The sequence below is a fragment of the Talpa europaea genome (genome assembly GCF_964194135.1).
Source record: "Talpa europaea genome assembly, chromosome: 12".
NCBI classification, from domain to species: Eukaryota; Metazoa; Chordata; class Mammalia; order Eulipotyphla; family Talpidae; genus Talpa; species Talpa europaea.
The window spans coordinates 98,921,842-98,938,004 of NC_140079.1; the positions used below are offsets into that span (position 1 = coordinate 98,921,842).

At 44.6% G+C, this 16,163-nt stretch overlaps 1 protein-coding gene across 20 annotated transcripts in view; it reads right to left on the bottom strand.

The window, feature by feature from the left end:
• Nucleotides 1-16,163, bottom strand: part of RBFOX1 (RNA binding fox-1 homolog 1) — a gene marked incomplete at both ends in the record, with an annotated part of 929,893 nt that overhangs the window by 8,732 nt on the left and 904,998 nt on the right. For 4 of the 20 annotated variants that reach the window (XM_084251204.1, XM_084251208.1, XM_084251193.1 and 1 more), the window contains one exon: nt 6,891-6,943. The exons of the other annotated variants lie outside the window; for them this stretch is intronic. In XM_084251204.1, the coding sequence (XP_084107330.1) occupies nt 6,891-6,943 (53 nt within the window). The remainder of the gene's footprint in view (nt 1-6,890; nt 6,944-16,163) is intronic. 20 annotated transcript variants of the gene reach the window in all.

Here is a 16,163-nt window from a genome sequence, read left to right on the forward strand (position 1 = left end):
GCCACAAAGTCACCCAAGAAATACACAAGACAAAATGGAGGACACTCTTTGAGATAAACGGCCTGAGGCCAGTGTGCCTGGGACATGGTGACCCAGGGGGCGAGGGAAAAAAGAGGACAGAGTGAGGACAGGGCCAACTCATGCCTGTTTGGATTGCACTCTAGGGTTAAGGAAGACCACTGAAGGGGTTGAATCAGGGAACTGATAGGATTAGATGTATACAGATGTGTATTTAGATAGGTAGGTAGGTAGGTAGGTAGGTAGGTAGGTAGGTAAATAGATAGGTGGGTAGATAGATGATGGATTGATAGATGATAGACAGATATACAGGGAGGGAGGTAGCTAAACTATCAATTAGATATATATCTAATCTGTCTAAATGGTGGTAGTTTGAAGAGGTCAGAATGGAACCAAGGAGGCAAGGTTTAGAATGTTGATTTGGTTCTGATGAAATACTGGTGCTTATGTTCGGGTGGTAATAGTGTGGCTGGAGTAGAGTGGACAGATTTATGATTTCATCTGGAATTTCTGGTGGATGATATGTGGGGACATGAGAGCCTCCTCCTCTTAGGAATTCTGTTTCAACTTTTTTTTGTTCTGACTATTGTTCCATCAAAATCACTAAGAATTTCCCATCATGCTTTGCAATCAACATGGTACCCAACTTCGGTTTAATCCTCTGGGGGCACAAAGTTCGTTCCTCATGGGATCTCAATCCCCATGCAGGGAAACAAGATTGAACAGTAGCTAAGGATTCCTCAGGGTCAGAATTCCTAGAGTCAAATCCTGCCTTTGCTACTTCCTTGCTACATAAACTCAGAAAGCTTATTTCCTGTCTGGGTGTGTTTATCCATCCATACATGGAGAAAATACCAGCGCATACAGATTATGAGGCTGTGGTGAGGCTGTGAAGAAGATCACTGATTACCAGTCAGTAACCAAGTGAGTGTCAGTTATTGATGCTACCAAGATGGAGTCCCTGCCCTCTCTTCTTCATGTGGGGTTTCTAGAATGAAGCTTCTGGAGTAGAGTGTTAGAGCTGCCTCTGACATGGGTTGCCCACTGGTACTTCTTGGCTTCTCTCATACCCCATGGAAGTGGGGTTCATTTTTATATTTTTATCAAACCCAACCTATAAAAAATAACATCATCTCAGTGCATGAGCCACAAAGATTACTAATTAAATATTCTACCAACTTTGGCATTTGGTTTTTGACATCGTGTCTGTATTTCACACTTACAGCTCCTCTGGTTTGCACCAGTCATGTTTAAATGTCACGTGCGCTCGGTGAACTCAGCACTGTGGAGCACAATCCTCGAAAATCCTATTGGACATCCTCTCTACCATTCCTAACAGATCAGCTCAGTGCTCCCCAGTGAGCTGTGGACTCCTCTATCAGGATTATTTGGGGGGAATGTAGAAGATTATAGATTTTCAGCTTCCCACTCCAGTCCCAAGAACCAGAATCTCTGGTGTAGGGGAGCAGGGGGATGAAGTGGCATTTACATTTGTAATAAGTCCTGCAGGTAATTTTCATGCATTCTAAAAGCTGATCACCACTGTTCTATCTTTTTAATTCTGCACTGTAATGGAGTAAGAGAGTACACTTACTCTAGCTAATTTGCAGCTATTTAGATATCTTTAATTTTCATAAGTAAACTGATCAAGACACTTTACTTTTATGGCATATTGTTTCTGCATGGAACACGCATTGAACTCTCCTAGTCCACAGTACACTCTCAATAAATGCTCTTATTACTTTATTAACTTCTTTTTTCATATGCTCTGAGTATCCTCCACTTCATCTATATAATACACATCACATTTTATTGGAAACAGACCAATTAACTACAAATCAATTCACTGCATGACAACTTGGTTGAATAATCAAATCACTAAAATGTAAGGAAGACAATTAGATGCAATTTGCTACAGGAGCATTTAGAGGAACAGCCAGTTTAAAAAATTCTCTGAAATATTCTCTGAATAATATATAGTGCAGTTGCAGGGAGGTGCACGTGTGTGCAGGAGCATATGCATGTGTGCACATGTGTGTGCAGTTGGGGGTTGGAAGGGTAGGAGGGGCTGCTTCTGCTCTTGACCAATATTGCTTCTAATAATTACTTGGTCAGGCACAGAGCAACCTGCCCCACGGGGAAGGTTCCAACAGCTCGGGCAGATGTGTTCAGTTTTGCAGACTCCACCCTTACACCAGAGTCCACAGGTAACACTCATAAGGGACTGGGCGATGTGCCTAGGTTGACCTTCATGCGTCCTGGGATGGCGCCTGGCATGGTGGAAACAAGACTTGCTGCCCAGCCAAGACCCAGCCTCCACCTGCTCCCATCAATACATATACATGCATGTGTGCACACACCCACACCCCCCCACACACACACACTCACTGCTGCAGGGGTATCTGGGAGCCTAGAATCTACAGCCTAAAACAACTCATTAAAACCACTGGCAGTTTCTCCAGAGAATGGGGTTATCCTGCTGGCTGATTCTCAGTGAAAGAAAGACTTTTGGAGAAGTGACCTCAAACACATCCTACCTGTTTATCTGCCTCCCTCCACACACAGAATGCGCCCTCCCTCATGCCATCCTGAGCCTGGGGCCACTGCACGTGGCACCTCCCAGGACCCCACACACACCAGCTGCGTGACCGGGGATCGAGTCAGAGGGACGTCAGATGGAACCCTCTAGCCCATGGGTCCTCTCAAAATTGCAACAACTATCCCCCCAACTCTCAAATACAGAGTTTCTAGGAGCAAGATAGAGCAGATGGAGAAAGAAGAATTCCACCAGGACGTGAGGCCACTTTCAAACGTTAAGATCAAAGGAGCCCGTGGAGCCGTGGGGTCCAGTGGGCAGCACTTGGGCATGGGATGGGCTCTGGGCGACGGTGGGCAAGTTGCTCAGGTTCTCTGGGCCTGAGAGGTTTAATTTGCTGGTTAAAACCTGCAAGACAGGCATGACGGTAGCATCTGCTTCACTAAGCGGTTATAATGAGTCACGTATGTACACACATGCACAAACATGGGTACATACATGTGTGTTACACAGATTCAATGTATCATTTATCATAGTTGCTGAAACACAGAATTGGCGCCATAATCTGCAGCAGGTTATGGCTGCACCCTGGAGATTTCAGCAAAGTCTATACAAAGGGCAATTATAGCAGGGATGACGGCCTTTCTTTCCAGAGTGACAAAAATAAACACATCCTTGGAGGAAGAGCAGGAGGAACACAAAACAGACCTAGCAAATCTCAAGTCTGCCAGCATCCCTGCTTGTTCTTCCATCAAAATACAACCCGAGTCCACTACTTCTCTGCTGTCCCACTGCTGTGTCGTCAGGCCATCCTGCCCCAGACTGCACCAACTCATGTTGTTTCTTCTGCTCTTGCCAATTGCAGCCCATTCTCCACAAAACAGTCTGACTCACCACTTAAAAAAATAATCCAGTCACAGCCCACTCTCCAATGCCTTCCATCACGTGATAAAATCACAAATGGTTTCTACAGACTTAAAATCCTAATATATTCCGACATCAGGGTGTCTTCCTGATATTCTCTCTGTAAAGTCCTCACTTGTGTCTGGGTGTTCTGGATACACTGGATTCTCCCTGTGCCCAGACACTTTGAGCATGCCTCAACCACAGGGCATTTGCACGTGATGCTTATTCAGTGGGAAACGCTTTCCACGATTACTTACCTGGCTCATACCCACCCTGGATTAAGGTCCCTGTTAAATGCCACCTTTCAGAGAAGCCTCATCTGATCACTGCATCTAAAGTATCAATCACTCATGTCTCTTTCTTCTAACTCCTCGTTTGCTGTTTGAGTCCTTCTAGTTACTGTATAACTTTCTGTGCATATATAAGCTTATCCAGCTACCTGCATGGCATCTGGTCTCCACCAGAATGGAAGTTCTTTAAAGGAAGGGCCTCTGCTGACTGGTTGAATGCTGTGTCTAGGGGCCTAGAGCACGTTAGGTGCACAGCAATGACTCAGTACAGGCCAGTTAGCTGGAGTGACTTTCCAGCCACTCCATAAGATCACTTGCTTTTCAACCTCTTCTTGTACACAAGGAGGTTCCACAGTCTAGACAGGCCCCAGCTAGTGCAGGCCAAGCTTAGGGAGCCTCATAGCAAACAGAGAGCAGGGAAGCATCCTGCCCCTCTGCCAGCTTTTGCAGAATCCAACTGCCCAAAGGTCCTGAGACAAAGAGAAGCTGCCTGAGTATGGAGGTGGATACAGGAGATGACGGTGCCATCTTGATGGTGGAAGGTTGATCTCCAGGGAAACCTCCATAAGCACGTGTCTCTCCAGAGCCACCACAACAAAGCACCTAACACCACTGTTAGAGCCTCAGAGTAAGACCAGAAAACGCCCTTCAGGTTCCATCTCCTAAACCACAAATACTCATGAGCAACTGATCTTCTACGCAGAAGAGTCAACATTTGGGTATCCTCCATGGAAGGTGGAAATGGTGACCTTTCCTTTGGGAACTGAAAGAAAAATCCTTCAGCACTGTGGCTTTTGTTACTCTTGGTTGATTTCCATGTCATCAGCTCTGCCCCATAGGCAGCCTGTGTGAGAATAATACACCTTTATGAGAACTTCAGTTTCTAAAATCCATCAAGTCTGCAAAATGAGATTTTAAGCATCTTGTTGATTTCTCTCTTTATTTAATAAGAGAGAAATTGTCTTTTCTCAAACACTACCATCCAGGAGAATCAGGATTCAAGGGCCTTGCCCTAAGAAAGGAATATGGTTTCTTAGGAGGGGATTCTCCAGAAGTTTGCTGTTTAGAATGTGGGAAAGAAGAACTTTCTAGAATGTGGGAAAGAAGGTCCAGTGGGACTTCTAGAACCATGAGCAGCTCTGATTTTTCATTTTTAGTCTATGAGGAGGGTGGACTGGCTGGGAGATAATTTGACATTTGATTGATACTGGTATCTCTTTTTTCATGCTTGATTCAAAATTCAGAGTTCAAATAGAACCTTATGAAGCATACAACCCATTATTAATATGACCATCGAAGCAATAGGGATATCTCTCTCAATTTGAAATTTGATCAATAGCACTTCATTAAGAATGTACTGAGCAGCCATCCAGATTAGATAAGGTCAGGACATAACCTGGTTGGCCCCAGGTACATTTTTGTGACCCAATACCCCTTCTTTTAGGGGTATTGTGTGGCCCCTTTTACTTTCCAGACAGGGACTGTTCAATCGTGAGACAAAAATCCACAACTTGGGTCATTTGACCTATGATGTCAAATGTTTGCAATGCTTGATCTATGATATCAAAATAAAACCTAAAACAGAACCTAAGACATAGACATGCAAGTGACTTGACAGGGGAGGCCCTGCAAGGCCAGCCAATCCACAGCGCTGGCCACTATATTTGCAACTAACGCTCCCTCCACCCTCAAGCAGTTTTCCCTTTAGTTGCATGCTCTAGTCATGTGAGGTCTGCAAAGGTGAAGTGACTCTTGTCTCCTAGGAACATTCCCTGGCCACCCCAGCAAAACAACTACCAGCCTTCTACCAATAGGCATTAGTGATGCAAGCACTGTGGCCAACACCAACTCTCAGTGTAAGAAACAGAGATCTGAGAGACTAGGGGTGAAGACACATCATCGAAGGGGATTTAGAGAGATGAAATCTGCTGCCACTACACAGTAGGAGCATGCGTACCTCTGAACTCCCAGGGTAAGACAGTAAACATTAAAAATGTTGAGGCTGACCATATCCATGAATCTGAGCAGAATTTCTGGGGCCCTGCCTTTCAGAATGGATTGGGGTGGGACCTGGCTACCCTTCTTGTCCTTCCTTTACTTCCTTTTCTGGAGAGACTGTAAGTAGGGGTGACACGTTAGCAAAGACACCTTCGTGTACTGTTCTATGGATAAATGTGACTGCGGACAGATGGATGTCTATCTGTAAGGCTCAGGTTAACGTCTGCTTGTGGTCATGGCAGACCCAACTACATGTGGATGAGCTGTGACGCCTCCCTGGGTGGCTAAGAGCAACCTTGGTAAGCTCTCTTAGTAAATGCTTTGTTCATAGTTTAGGCTTAAAAACAAATGGGAAAAAAACAACAACAACAAAAGAAAAGAGAGAGAGATCTGTTGTTAGTTAAGACACTCACTTATCTTGACATTAATCAAGTAATTCCATGCTAGTGAAAGTCCACATATAACTGTTCTGAACCACAGCAAAGCAAAAAGACAGGCGTTATTTTGATGGACACATCATGCATCTATGCAGTTTCCACTCGCCAGTGCCCTAATTTTAGAAACAGAAGACTTCGTCTCGCCAAGTCCTGCTATTTGTCATATTTTTTTAAAAAAGGAAATAGGGATCTTTTGCTAAGAGAATAAAGATCCCCTTTAGGGGCAAAGGTAATTGTATTCCCTAGTGCCTCTCGCTTTATAGATTCAGTCATTTCAGGGCCTATAATATATACCAGTCATTCCACAAAGATCCCAAATAATTCACATATCAATCTGTGTGAACCCAGACATAATATGTCAAAAAACAGAGGCGTCACACGTCTGTGCCCCTAATATCCCCTGTTCAGTATTTTAACATAAGAGCACTGATTACATCTTTAAGCTTTTACTATGGTTTCATTCAACACAGTCTTACTTTTCTGGATCACATCTTATTAAAGGCAGAAATCAGCTATCAAAGTTAGCAAAATGCCTAATGTCTTTTTAGGCGATAGGGTAGTCTTCAGCTATGCTCCAAAGATATATGGACTTTGGTTTTCTTTAACTAAACTTTTCTACAGTGACCAGCTGCAGGATGTGAAGAAAAAAAAAAAAAGGATACTGAGACTTGGGTGGGTGCATCAAGAAGTAGCAATGTTGGTTACCTGCGGAGGTGTTACAAGAAATTTCATCTGCTGCAACGAAGACGAACTGATTTCTGGAAGAGAAGATAAAATTCACAATACTGCTCGCTCAGGGGGACACGTGCTCTCTGCCAATTGGGTTGATGTATTCAGATGAGGGGAGGGAAGGGCGTTTGCTTGGATGGATGTTGCAAGGAAAGGTGTTGGATAGCTCGGCCTTAGAAGGTTTAGAGAGACCATGGAGCAGGCATGCGGGACTTCTTCGACGAACTCACAGTGATGTGGGAATATGGACCATGTACAAGCTGTTGCACTGGGATATTAATACTATGTGTTACCAAAATGTCATGCCAGGATATGCTTCTAAGACTAAGGTATTTCCAAGTGCGTTTAGGTGGATTTCTATGCTAAAAGGAGATTACACTTAAAAAAATAGACTATCTCTCAGGACAGAGAGGGCACCGCAGTTAGCGAGGAATACCCTAACATCTCAGATTGCATCATCGTACAATGGTATCACAGTAAAACTTTTTTTTGTAAGGAACAGAAAAGTAATGCTGTCATTCAGAGAATTTGCTGAATAGTGTGCTGTTATGGGTAATAATTCCCTCACCCAACTAGACTTGCTGCAGAAAGAAGGTAAGATAACTCATCCATTGGAATCAACCCTGTCTTACCCTGAAAATTACTTTTAATGATTCAGTGTTAAGACATAAAAAAATGGAAAGTGCTATCGTACTTTGATTTATTCAATCCAGAAAGATAAAACTCTCTTAAGATGTTTCAACCAAGGCATTTCCACAGTGCAATGTCTTCTAACTCAGAGCTACTGTTTATTTCTTTAGAAATTCAAACATCTGTGTCAGGCAGATTATAAAGATGCCCCAGTGAGATGGGCAAGGCTTTTAAATGCCTCAGGAGCTGCCACACAGAGGCTGCCCGGTCTCATTTGTTAGGTTTAACTGTACCCGTGAATCGTCGAGAATCAAGATACATGCATTTTTGGGTGTTCGTTTGATTGGTCTTGTTCAAATGTTTCGACGCTTCCAAAACTACCTAGTGATTGAGCATTTCTTAACACATCTTAAGAGAGTTCTACTGTTGCAAGAGGAACACCTTGGAATATAAATTGAGCTATAGTTTGAAACTTCACTGGAATTTAACATTAACAGTTGAAAATTAAAATTCTAGTCATTTCCACACCAATGAAATGTAAACAAAATTATCCATGCCCTGAGAATAGCATCTGCCATGTGTCTCTTCCACTTAACAAAAGTCACCATGAAATTTATCTATTACCTCTCTCAATGCCATGAAAGTTAGCTTCATTGGAGCTTTGCTCTCTTTTTGCTCTGCCACAGACTTTTTGAGCCCCTTCAAAATCTGACTTCAAATTTCCAAGGTTTGAGGAGCAGTAAAAGTGATATTCTTGAAAACAAAGATGTTATGGGGGGCGGTATTTGTTTTGGCCTGCTCACTTCTGACTTACTGAAGGGACAGAAAGACAGACACCTCAGATTACTGGGGTGATGGTGCCAGGTGAACCAAGCCAGCACTGGCAGGAGGTGTGTGCAGAGGAACAATGGTGTAAGTGAGCATGGCCAGCTGGACTACCCAGGGGCTCTCACTTACCTAGGAGGGGGGCTCATCAGGTCAGGGTCTCTATCCAATTTGATAGGGTCTTTATCCTAATCCTAGAAGCCAGTGTTCTTTCATCCCACCGGGGCACTTCCCCCAGGAGCGTCCAGTCTGCTAGGCATGAGGCAAGCGCTGGAGGCAGCAGCGTGCGTGTGCAGAGGTGGCTGAATGAACAGGGGCAATGATGAAAATGCAACTCCCAGATAATTGTAAAGAAATCAGACCTTTTCCTTTCATTGTTCCAGAATCTTAGAAAATACAAGGTGGCCCTTCACAACATTCTTCTTTTGGGCACTCTCCTCACTCTGGATAAAATGCTACCTGATCTCCATCTCCTTCCTTCCTTCTTATTCTTGGTAACCTATGTATTTTGGATTTTTTTTGTCAGAGCATCTTTATGATTCTGAGCAAACTTCTGAGCAAAGGTGAGCCCCCTTTGTTGACTTACCATCTTTAAAAGAGGTGGCTCAGACGGCTCTGAACACCAAATCAAATCTACACCAGAGCATAGAGACCCCCAGTGAGACCTTAAAGACCATGCTGTGGACTCTACAGTCACGCCAAAAAGGAATTATAGAAATATTTGTAAAAAGAAAAAATGGCAGCCACTTGGATGTATCGATGGGACTGAATTATTTTCAACCTACTCGAGCCACCCCACTACATCCCAGGGGGGTTACCCTAATGTCTCAGAACTAAGTGCCTTTCTATAGAGTTTATTAATCCCATGGACCCCACCATGTGAGCATTCTTCCCTCTAAACTACCCTTTTATCAACTCATTAAAAGCCAATTAATAGGAAATGCCAACCAAGTAATAGCCGGGGGCGGGGAAACCCACATGCCAGGCCAACAGGGGGCTCCCGGTAGAGTTGTACGGGATGCACCTCACGGTGGTGTCTGCCTCCACTGTACTGTTTTTATATTTAATTCTGTTTGTCCCCACTTGACCTTGAAGACCAGTGACCTACCCTAGGCAGCCCATAAATGGATCATCATGACCCTCTCTGTGAAATCATTTACCCCAAATGACCAAAGAAATCAATGATGTTGCCAAGAAGCCTGCTCCCCTAAACAAGGAAAAAGTAAATGAGGAGAGCAGCACAGGTGTGGTCTGGACAGGGGGGGTCGCCCTCAAGAGGAAAAAGAAGGCTGGACCAGGGCCTGGAAAATCCCAGCCTGCTCTTCACTCTCAACACTGCCTAAGGATTGCAACTTCAGAATTAATTACACCTGATTTTCAGCAATCTGGTGTGCTCAGTGGTTACAGATGGCCAGGGAAGTCTGGTTGGGCATTTCTTAACCTAGACTGTCCCTGGTGTGCCACTCAAGTTCCTAGTCACCAGGCTACCCCCAGGGCCACTTAAACGGAATCTCTGGCAGTGGATCTCAGACTTCAGTTGCCGTCTTCGGAGGCAGCCAAGGTTGAGAAATGACGTGTCCAATTGAATGGGCCTCACCTTGTCTGTTCCTTAGATTCCTAGGGAGAGGTTCAATATGAGTTAGTGGTGGGGCCCTAGCCCTGATGCTCTGGCTTTGTGGCATGGGCAGGGTCTGCACAGAAGGACTTGAGAACATACGGGGCAGGTGACTCTAACAGCTGAGAAGCAGCGGATCAATGTAGGGTGGAAAGGGAGTTGAATCACCAAATCTCTGGCAGTTTTCACCTTTCTAGCAACTCCCATTTCACCATCACGTTAGCCTCTAGGGTAATGTAGCCACGGAGGGTGCCGGGACATGGCCACCGAAGGTCTGCGCATTGCCTGGGGTGGTGACTTCTAGCTCCTAAGGGAAGGGGCTTTCAGCCTCCTCTCTAGGAGAAGCTGTCTTGCAATGGCCATAATGTCATGCTCTCTGGATTTGCTTCCTCGCCCTTCCTCTTACCTCACCATCTTCCATGGACGTGCTCAGTATCATCTCTGTTGGGTCTTTCAGCTTTTCCTTCTGGGTCCACATCGGATTCTCTGTACCAGTTTCCTAAGCTAGCATGACTTTCTGCTTCCTACCACTTCCTCTATCTGAGACTGTGTTAAATCTCCCTGAAGACAAGGCTCACCTGAGACACTTGTTAAAGCTAGAGAAGCCGGGGTCTCAGCCCTGACACCTGAGCCACATTTCCTGGAGAGGCGTCTGCTAACCCACCCGTTCAGCAAGAACGCAGGTTGGCTGGTGACCTTCAGCCTCAGGGGATGCCACTCATTCTCGGTTCTAAGTGGCCGGTCCCCATGCACCTGTCACCTTGGAGAAATCTAGGAAAGTTGCTGACAAATCTCCTCCAAGCTCATTCCCATTTCCATTTCAAAGACCATCACACCCAGGCAGACCGTAGACATGGAAGGCTTTGTGAGAGAAGGGAAGATTGCTCATTTAAGAAAAAGAACAGAATGAGAGGCGCTGAGCAGATGGGAGAAGGCTACATGTGTGTTGCCTCTTTGGAGTGCTGACACCTGACAGTGGCTACCAAACACGGAGTCACTGATCCCTGACGGCTGGCTGGATCTGTGTCCATTCATTCCATTTTATTCCTTTCAACCCCTCTTACTAGCCCCAACTTTATAGGTGAGGATGCCCAGGTGTGGAAAGATGTAGTGGGCATAAGCTGGCAACAGGTGGAGGGGAAATCTGAACACGGATGAGGCGGCCCAGGACCCCACGCTTATTCACCCTCTCAGGTTCTGCTAGGGGACCCCAGAACAACTTCCTGATCTGGTTCTGAACCTTTGGTTTCCCCAATGCAAAACAGTAGAGTATCTGGATTTCCCTTTCGGTAGGATGTGATGGAGGCCAGACAGGAGTTGTGAGATTCTGCTCCAACAGCAGCGGGACAGGCAGAATGGCAGGGGCCGCCTCGTTCTTTCTGTCCTATTTCCAGGCCTCATGATGTTTTATGATGGCTTCATAGACCAACCACCTCGACTCAGCAGGGGGTGCATGTAAATGAGCCCTGTGACTTGCCATATTATCCTTCTATCCCACTTTTTTTCTCAGGCTAAATCTCATCTCTTTGCAATTTTCTTTCTTCTAAAAATCACCCACAGCAGAATTCTAGGAGTCAAATTAAAATAGTAGCCAGCCAGAATTGCTGGAGGGCATGTGAGAAGCTAGACTTCAAGACACAGGGTAAGCTTCTGGTGCAGGCAGGGGTGGAGGGGGGCCAGATGGGAAATGCTATTCTCTCCAGCAGTCCTGGTGTCATGTCTTATCATTTGAGATCCTGGTCCCTTTCACTCTTTGGCCTCTTAGTTCTTGTTACATAAGAGTTAAGGTTGATTTCGCTTATAGCAAGTTTCTGCTTGTAGCTAATGTTATGAATATTGAATCTCATGCACACGCGTGCACATGTGCACACACACAGACAGATGATTGAAGCCCTGCAAGGCCACTTTCTGGAAAACCCTGACAGGCTGAGAAGTTGGTCTTCTGGTCTGGCAGATGGCAGCCAGGATGCCCCAGGAGGGCAAAGACAAAGTAATTCTATTTGGAGGCTCTGGCACATCCATTGGTTATAAGGCAGATGGTCCCAAGCCTCACTGTCAATTACCATCAACCGAGATTTTTAAAAAATAAATTATCAATGACCCATTCTCCTATCATATAAGTCAGAATCTTTGCAAGTGGTTTCAAGGTACAGGAACCCCCCAAATCACTCAGGGGATCCTTGTGTGTCAGTAGCACTGAGGGCTCACACCTCACTAGGTGGGTATTTTTGAATCCATGTGCCTTTGTAGGACTTGTGTCTTCTGGGGTTGGATGAAATTGCACTGGTGTTGATCTCAACAGTTATGATATTGATATTTTAATTGTTGCTGATTATAATACATTGTAATAATTATTCCCTATATACCTATAATTATTAATCCTTCATGAGTATGCCTACTAGGAGGCTAATCTTAAGGCATGGAGGGTAATCGTGGATTCTTGCTTGATCTTAAAAAGTTGCTGGAAGGCCATGGAATCCAGCCCTGGTGTTTTCCGAACAGTAAAGCAAAGCATGCAGAACTGAGGTCCACAGAAATTCTTACTGCTGGCTTTGCCAAATAGTTGACTCACAGATTCATTGAGTCCTCAGATGGTTAATAAGTGCTTGCTTTAGGCCAGACTGAGCCCAAAGGACAGGCTGCTCCTGCCCTTTAAATTATCCAAATCTCTGATGGGCTTAGCTGTCTGGGAGCTCATAATCCAATTTATATTTCAGTTTTAGCACCTAGAAAGGGGTTTATTTGCTTACTACCAGCATATCCCCTCCTGCCCCAGCCCCACTCATTTCTAAAACTCTGCCCTGGAATTGTCTGACTCCCATTCAGATCCACTGCCCCGTCCTGTTGCTATTTTTATTAATATTTTAGTGATGCAGAATATGTACTTCAAGAGGCTGTGGCAAATTGTAGAATGAGAGGCGATGAAACAAGCAAGCAAGGAGAAACGGACCCAAGCGCTCGCTGCCAGGGTCTATGCTGATGCTGCTTATTTTAAAAGGGAGCCCACACATACGCCTTTTAAAGCTTTTCCTTTAGCCACAGCTCCTATCACTAACAATGCACAGGAAAAATGTCATAACTGGAAGAGGACAGACATGAAGTCGCTGATTTGAATATTCCGCCAAACACCTTTGCGTTTGGAAATTAAAATCTAACTGCAGCTCCATCTCCCAGAGACTGTGGGAAAGCCCCACTTCTGTCACTTCAGCTTCTCCCACACGGCATCATGTCCCTGGTTCCTGCTCCTTTATTTTCTCTGAAACATGAAAGGGAAACAGCAGTGCATCTAGAAACTTCCCTTGTCACATATGTGCTGAGTTGCACCAGAAAATTCACTGCCTCTGTCTGGGTCTCAGCTCCCTCATTTGGAAAGTGGAAACAAAAATAGCACATGATCCTCATTATGTGTGTGTGTGTTTGTGTGTGTGTGTGTGGTCAATGAAAATAAATAAAATGAATGTGACAACACTTTATTTGGGGGAAACGCTGCTATATTTTTTGACTATGTGAACTCATGAAGGGCACAGTTTTCCTTTCCATCTCAATTTTAGGGAAAGAGGAAAGTGATAAAAAAAAAAACCTTTTGAAATAAATTACAGGTCATTTTGAAGGTGGCCAGGATGTCCAGGAAGACAAAAGCTCAGTTCAGCTCCAGCTTTGCTAAGGAAAGGGGTGAGAATGTGGACCATTGGCAGGGACGGGAGCAGGGCTGGCGGGTTCTCTGGAAGACAGGTGTGTGATTCCCCTACACAGGGCGCTGCACTCACAAGGCGGGGGAGGAGCTTTAGAGGAGCTTGGGTCCCCAGGATGAGGCTCTAGGGGTGTAAAGGAGCTACACAGAGAAGGTCTGAGATCACCTGTAAGTTATTACATGCAAATTGAAGTAAGAATGGAGAGTTCTAGAACCTTACTAATCACAGAGGGTTCCAATAACCCATGATCTTACCAGTCCCAATGGGAAAGAAGCAACATGGTCATATCTGGTTTGACTTTTTGAAAAGTAGCTAGTTTTATAGAAATTGAAAAGTGTCAATGGGAGGCTCTCTCTACACTGGCAGGGGTCATTTCCCCTGCAAAGCTGATCTATCCCTGGGAGCCAAGCTGTTTGTGGACAGAGAAAATCAACTTCCAGGAGAAAGAGGATCAGGAAGGACAGGCTGTTTCATCTCTTGGTTTCCAGTTGTTTCTCCCTTCAGGATTTTTCACCCACCTATTTTCCGCCAGCTTTCCTGAGTTTGATTGACAAAAATTGTATGTAACTAGGCTGTACAACGTACTTTTTATAAAGGTGTCCAAAGCGATGATTTACTGTACACACACATTGTGAAATGATCACCACAGTAAGTTAACAAACACACCCAACATCTCACATAGTTACATTTATAGGTGTGTGGTGAGACCATCTAAGTTCTACTCTTAGCAAATTTCAAGTATACCTTTTTTTTTTTTTTTAATTTCTAGGGTGGGAGTCAAGATTCAAAACACAACGCAGACCAAAAAAAAAAAAAAAAAAAAACACTCATGTCAATAAACTATTCTAGCTCAGATAACCTGCTTCCCCAGAAAAGCTCATTTTTTTCCTGACTCAAGAGCACAACAAAAATAGCCCCATAGCCAGTGGTGCTAACACACGCAACAGCGATGATGATGATGTAAAAGCAATAACAGCATCCTGAGTGCCGCTTAATGGCACTCGCTGTCTTGGGAGCTTCTGGGAAGCCCACAGTCACTTCTCACAACAACCTATGAGGCAGGCATCACTCATTAGGCCCATTTCTAAGAAGGAGACTTTGGAGATGAAGCGTTCAGCTAGCTTGCCCCATCACCTCCTGTGTTGGGCTCCAGACCCTGGTCTTTCACTCAATTTCCAATCACTCTGGAGAGGAAAGGACAACTTTGATAATGCATCCATCAGAAAGCTTGGCCTGTGAGTATAGAAGATCCTGACCAACTGTGGGCTGTGGGCCATTGACAAAGCACAGCTTCCCAGGAAATAGTGTGATGTTGGGTCCTAGAACGTCCAGTCTGGGAAAGGGATTGTGCGTTTAAGTGGATTTGATTTAATGTGTGTGCTCTGAGCTATCTATATTCAAGTGTTAAGACCTACTCAAAAATCTCTGACCATTGACGATTGAATCATTGATAGCCCCATGCATTTTTGTCTCCTCTTTTAGTTTATAATGTTTGCCTTCATCTCTTTCTGACTCCAATTGGTATCATGTTCTCCGTTTAGCAGATGAGAAAACTTGGGTGGCGTAAAGGTAAGAGAAGTCAGATGGGACTCTTCCAGGATTTGTTTTATGTTAGCATGAGGCTATCACATGATCAATGAGCAATATTTGCTGGATCTTTGGGATAAAGCAAGTAATTGATAGTCTTAGTTCAGTTGAAGGAGGAAGTCTCAACAGACACAAGTGGGAGGGACAGCCCAGCCATGGGGAGCTCTGACTTTCTCATTGAGAGAAACGGGGGGAGAGAGGAGATGGTGACAAACCAACGGTTCACAAAGTCAAATTATTTTACATACTATGAGGTTTCTCCAAACCAGGGTCCACATCATTTATTGCATCTTGGGGGAGAATTGAAGCTTTCCCCTTGGGGGTGCTTCTCAAACCTCATGCAGGTCACCCTGGATCTTGAACACTCAGTGGAGCTGCAGCAGGGCTTCTGCATTTCTCACGAGCTCCTTTTGAGGCCAATCCCTTACTTTGCAAAGCAGTGTTTCCTCAAAAGGACCCATTCCAATCTTAAGATTTCAGAACAGAGTAAGATGATTTCTTCTTCCTTGTGGTTCATTTGGCTTTAATGTTGAGATCAAAACGTTGAAGACAAAAGACAACAAATAGCAGACAAACTATCATTGTGGGGAAGCTGTGGAGATAATATTGCTCAGAGCACATGTTTGAGGTGCCTCGCTCAGAGCCTATGGGCTGAATGTGGTCCACCAAGATTTGGATGGTGCTGAATAGTGGAGAAAATAAGTCTCTCCTCTTTTTACGCAATCTAAAGTCCAAATTAGACCATGGAAGGAGACAGGGCAGGAGAGGACCTTAGGAGCATCCAAAATGAATCGTTTTCTTTGTAAAGGAAGGCCACAGCAGCAGAAGCAGTGAGTGCCTGGAAATGAGGTCATCAGATGGGTGGGGTGTTTCTATAACCTTGGGCCAAAGCATCTCCTT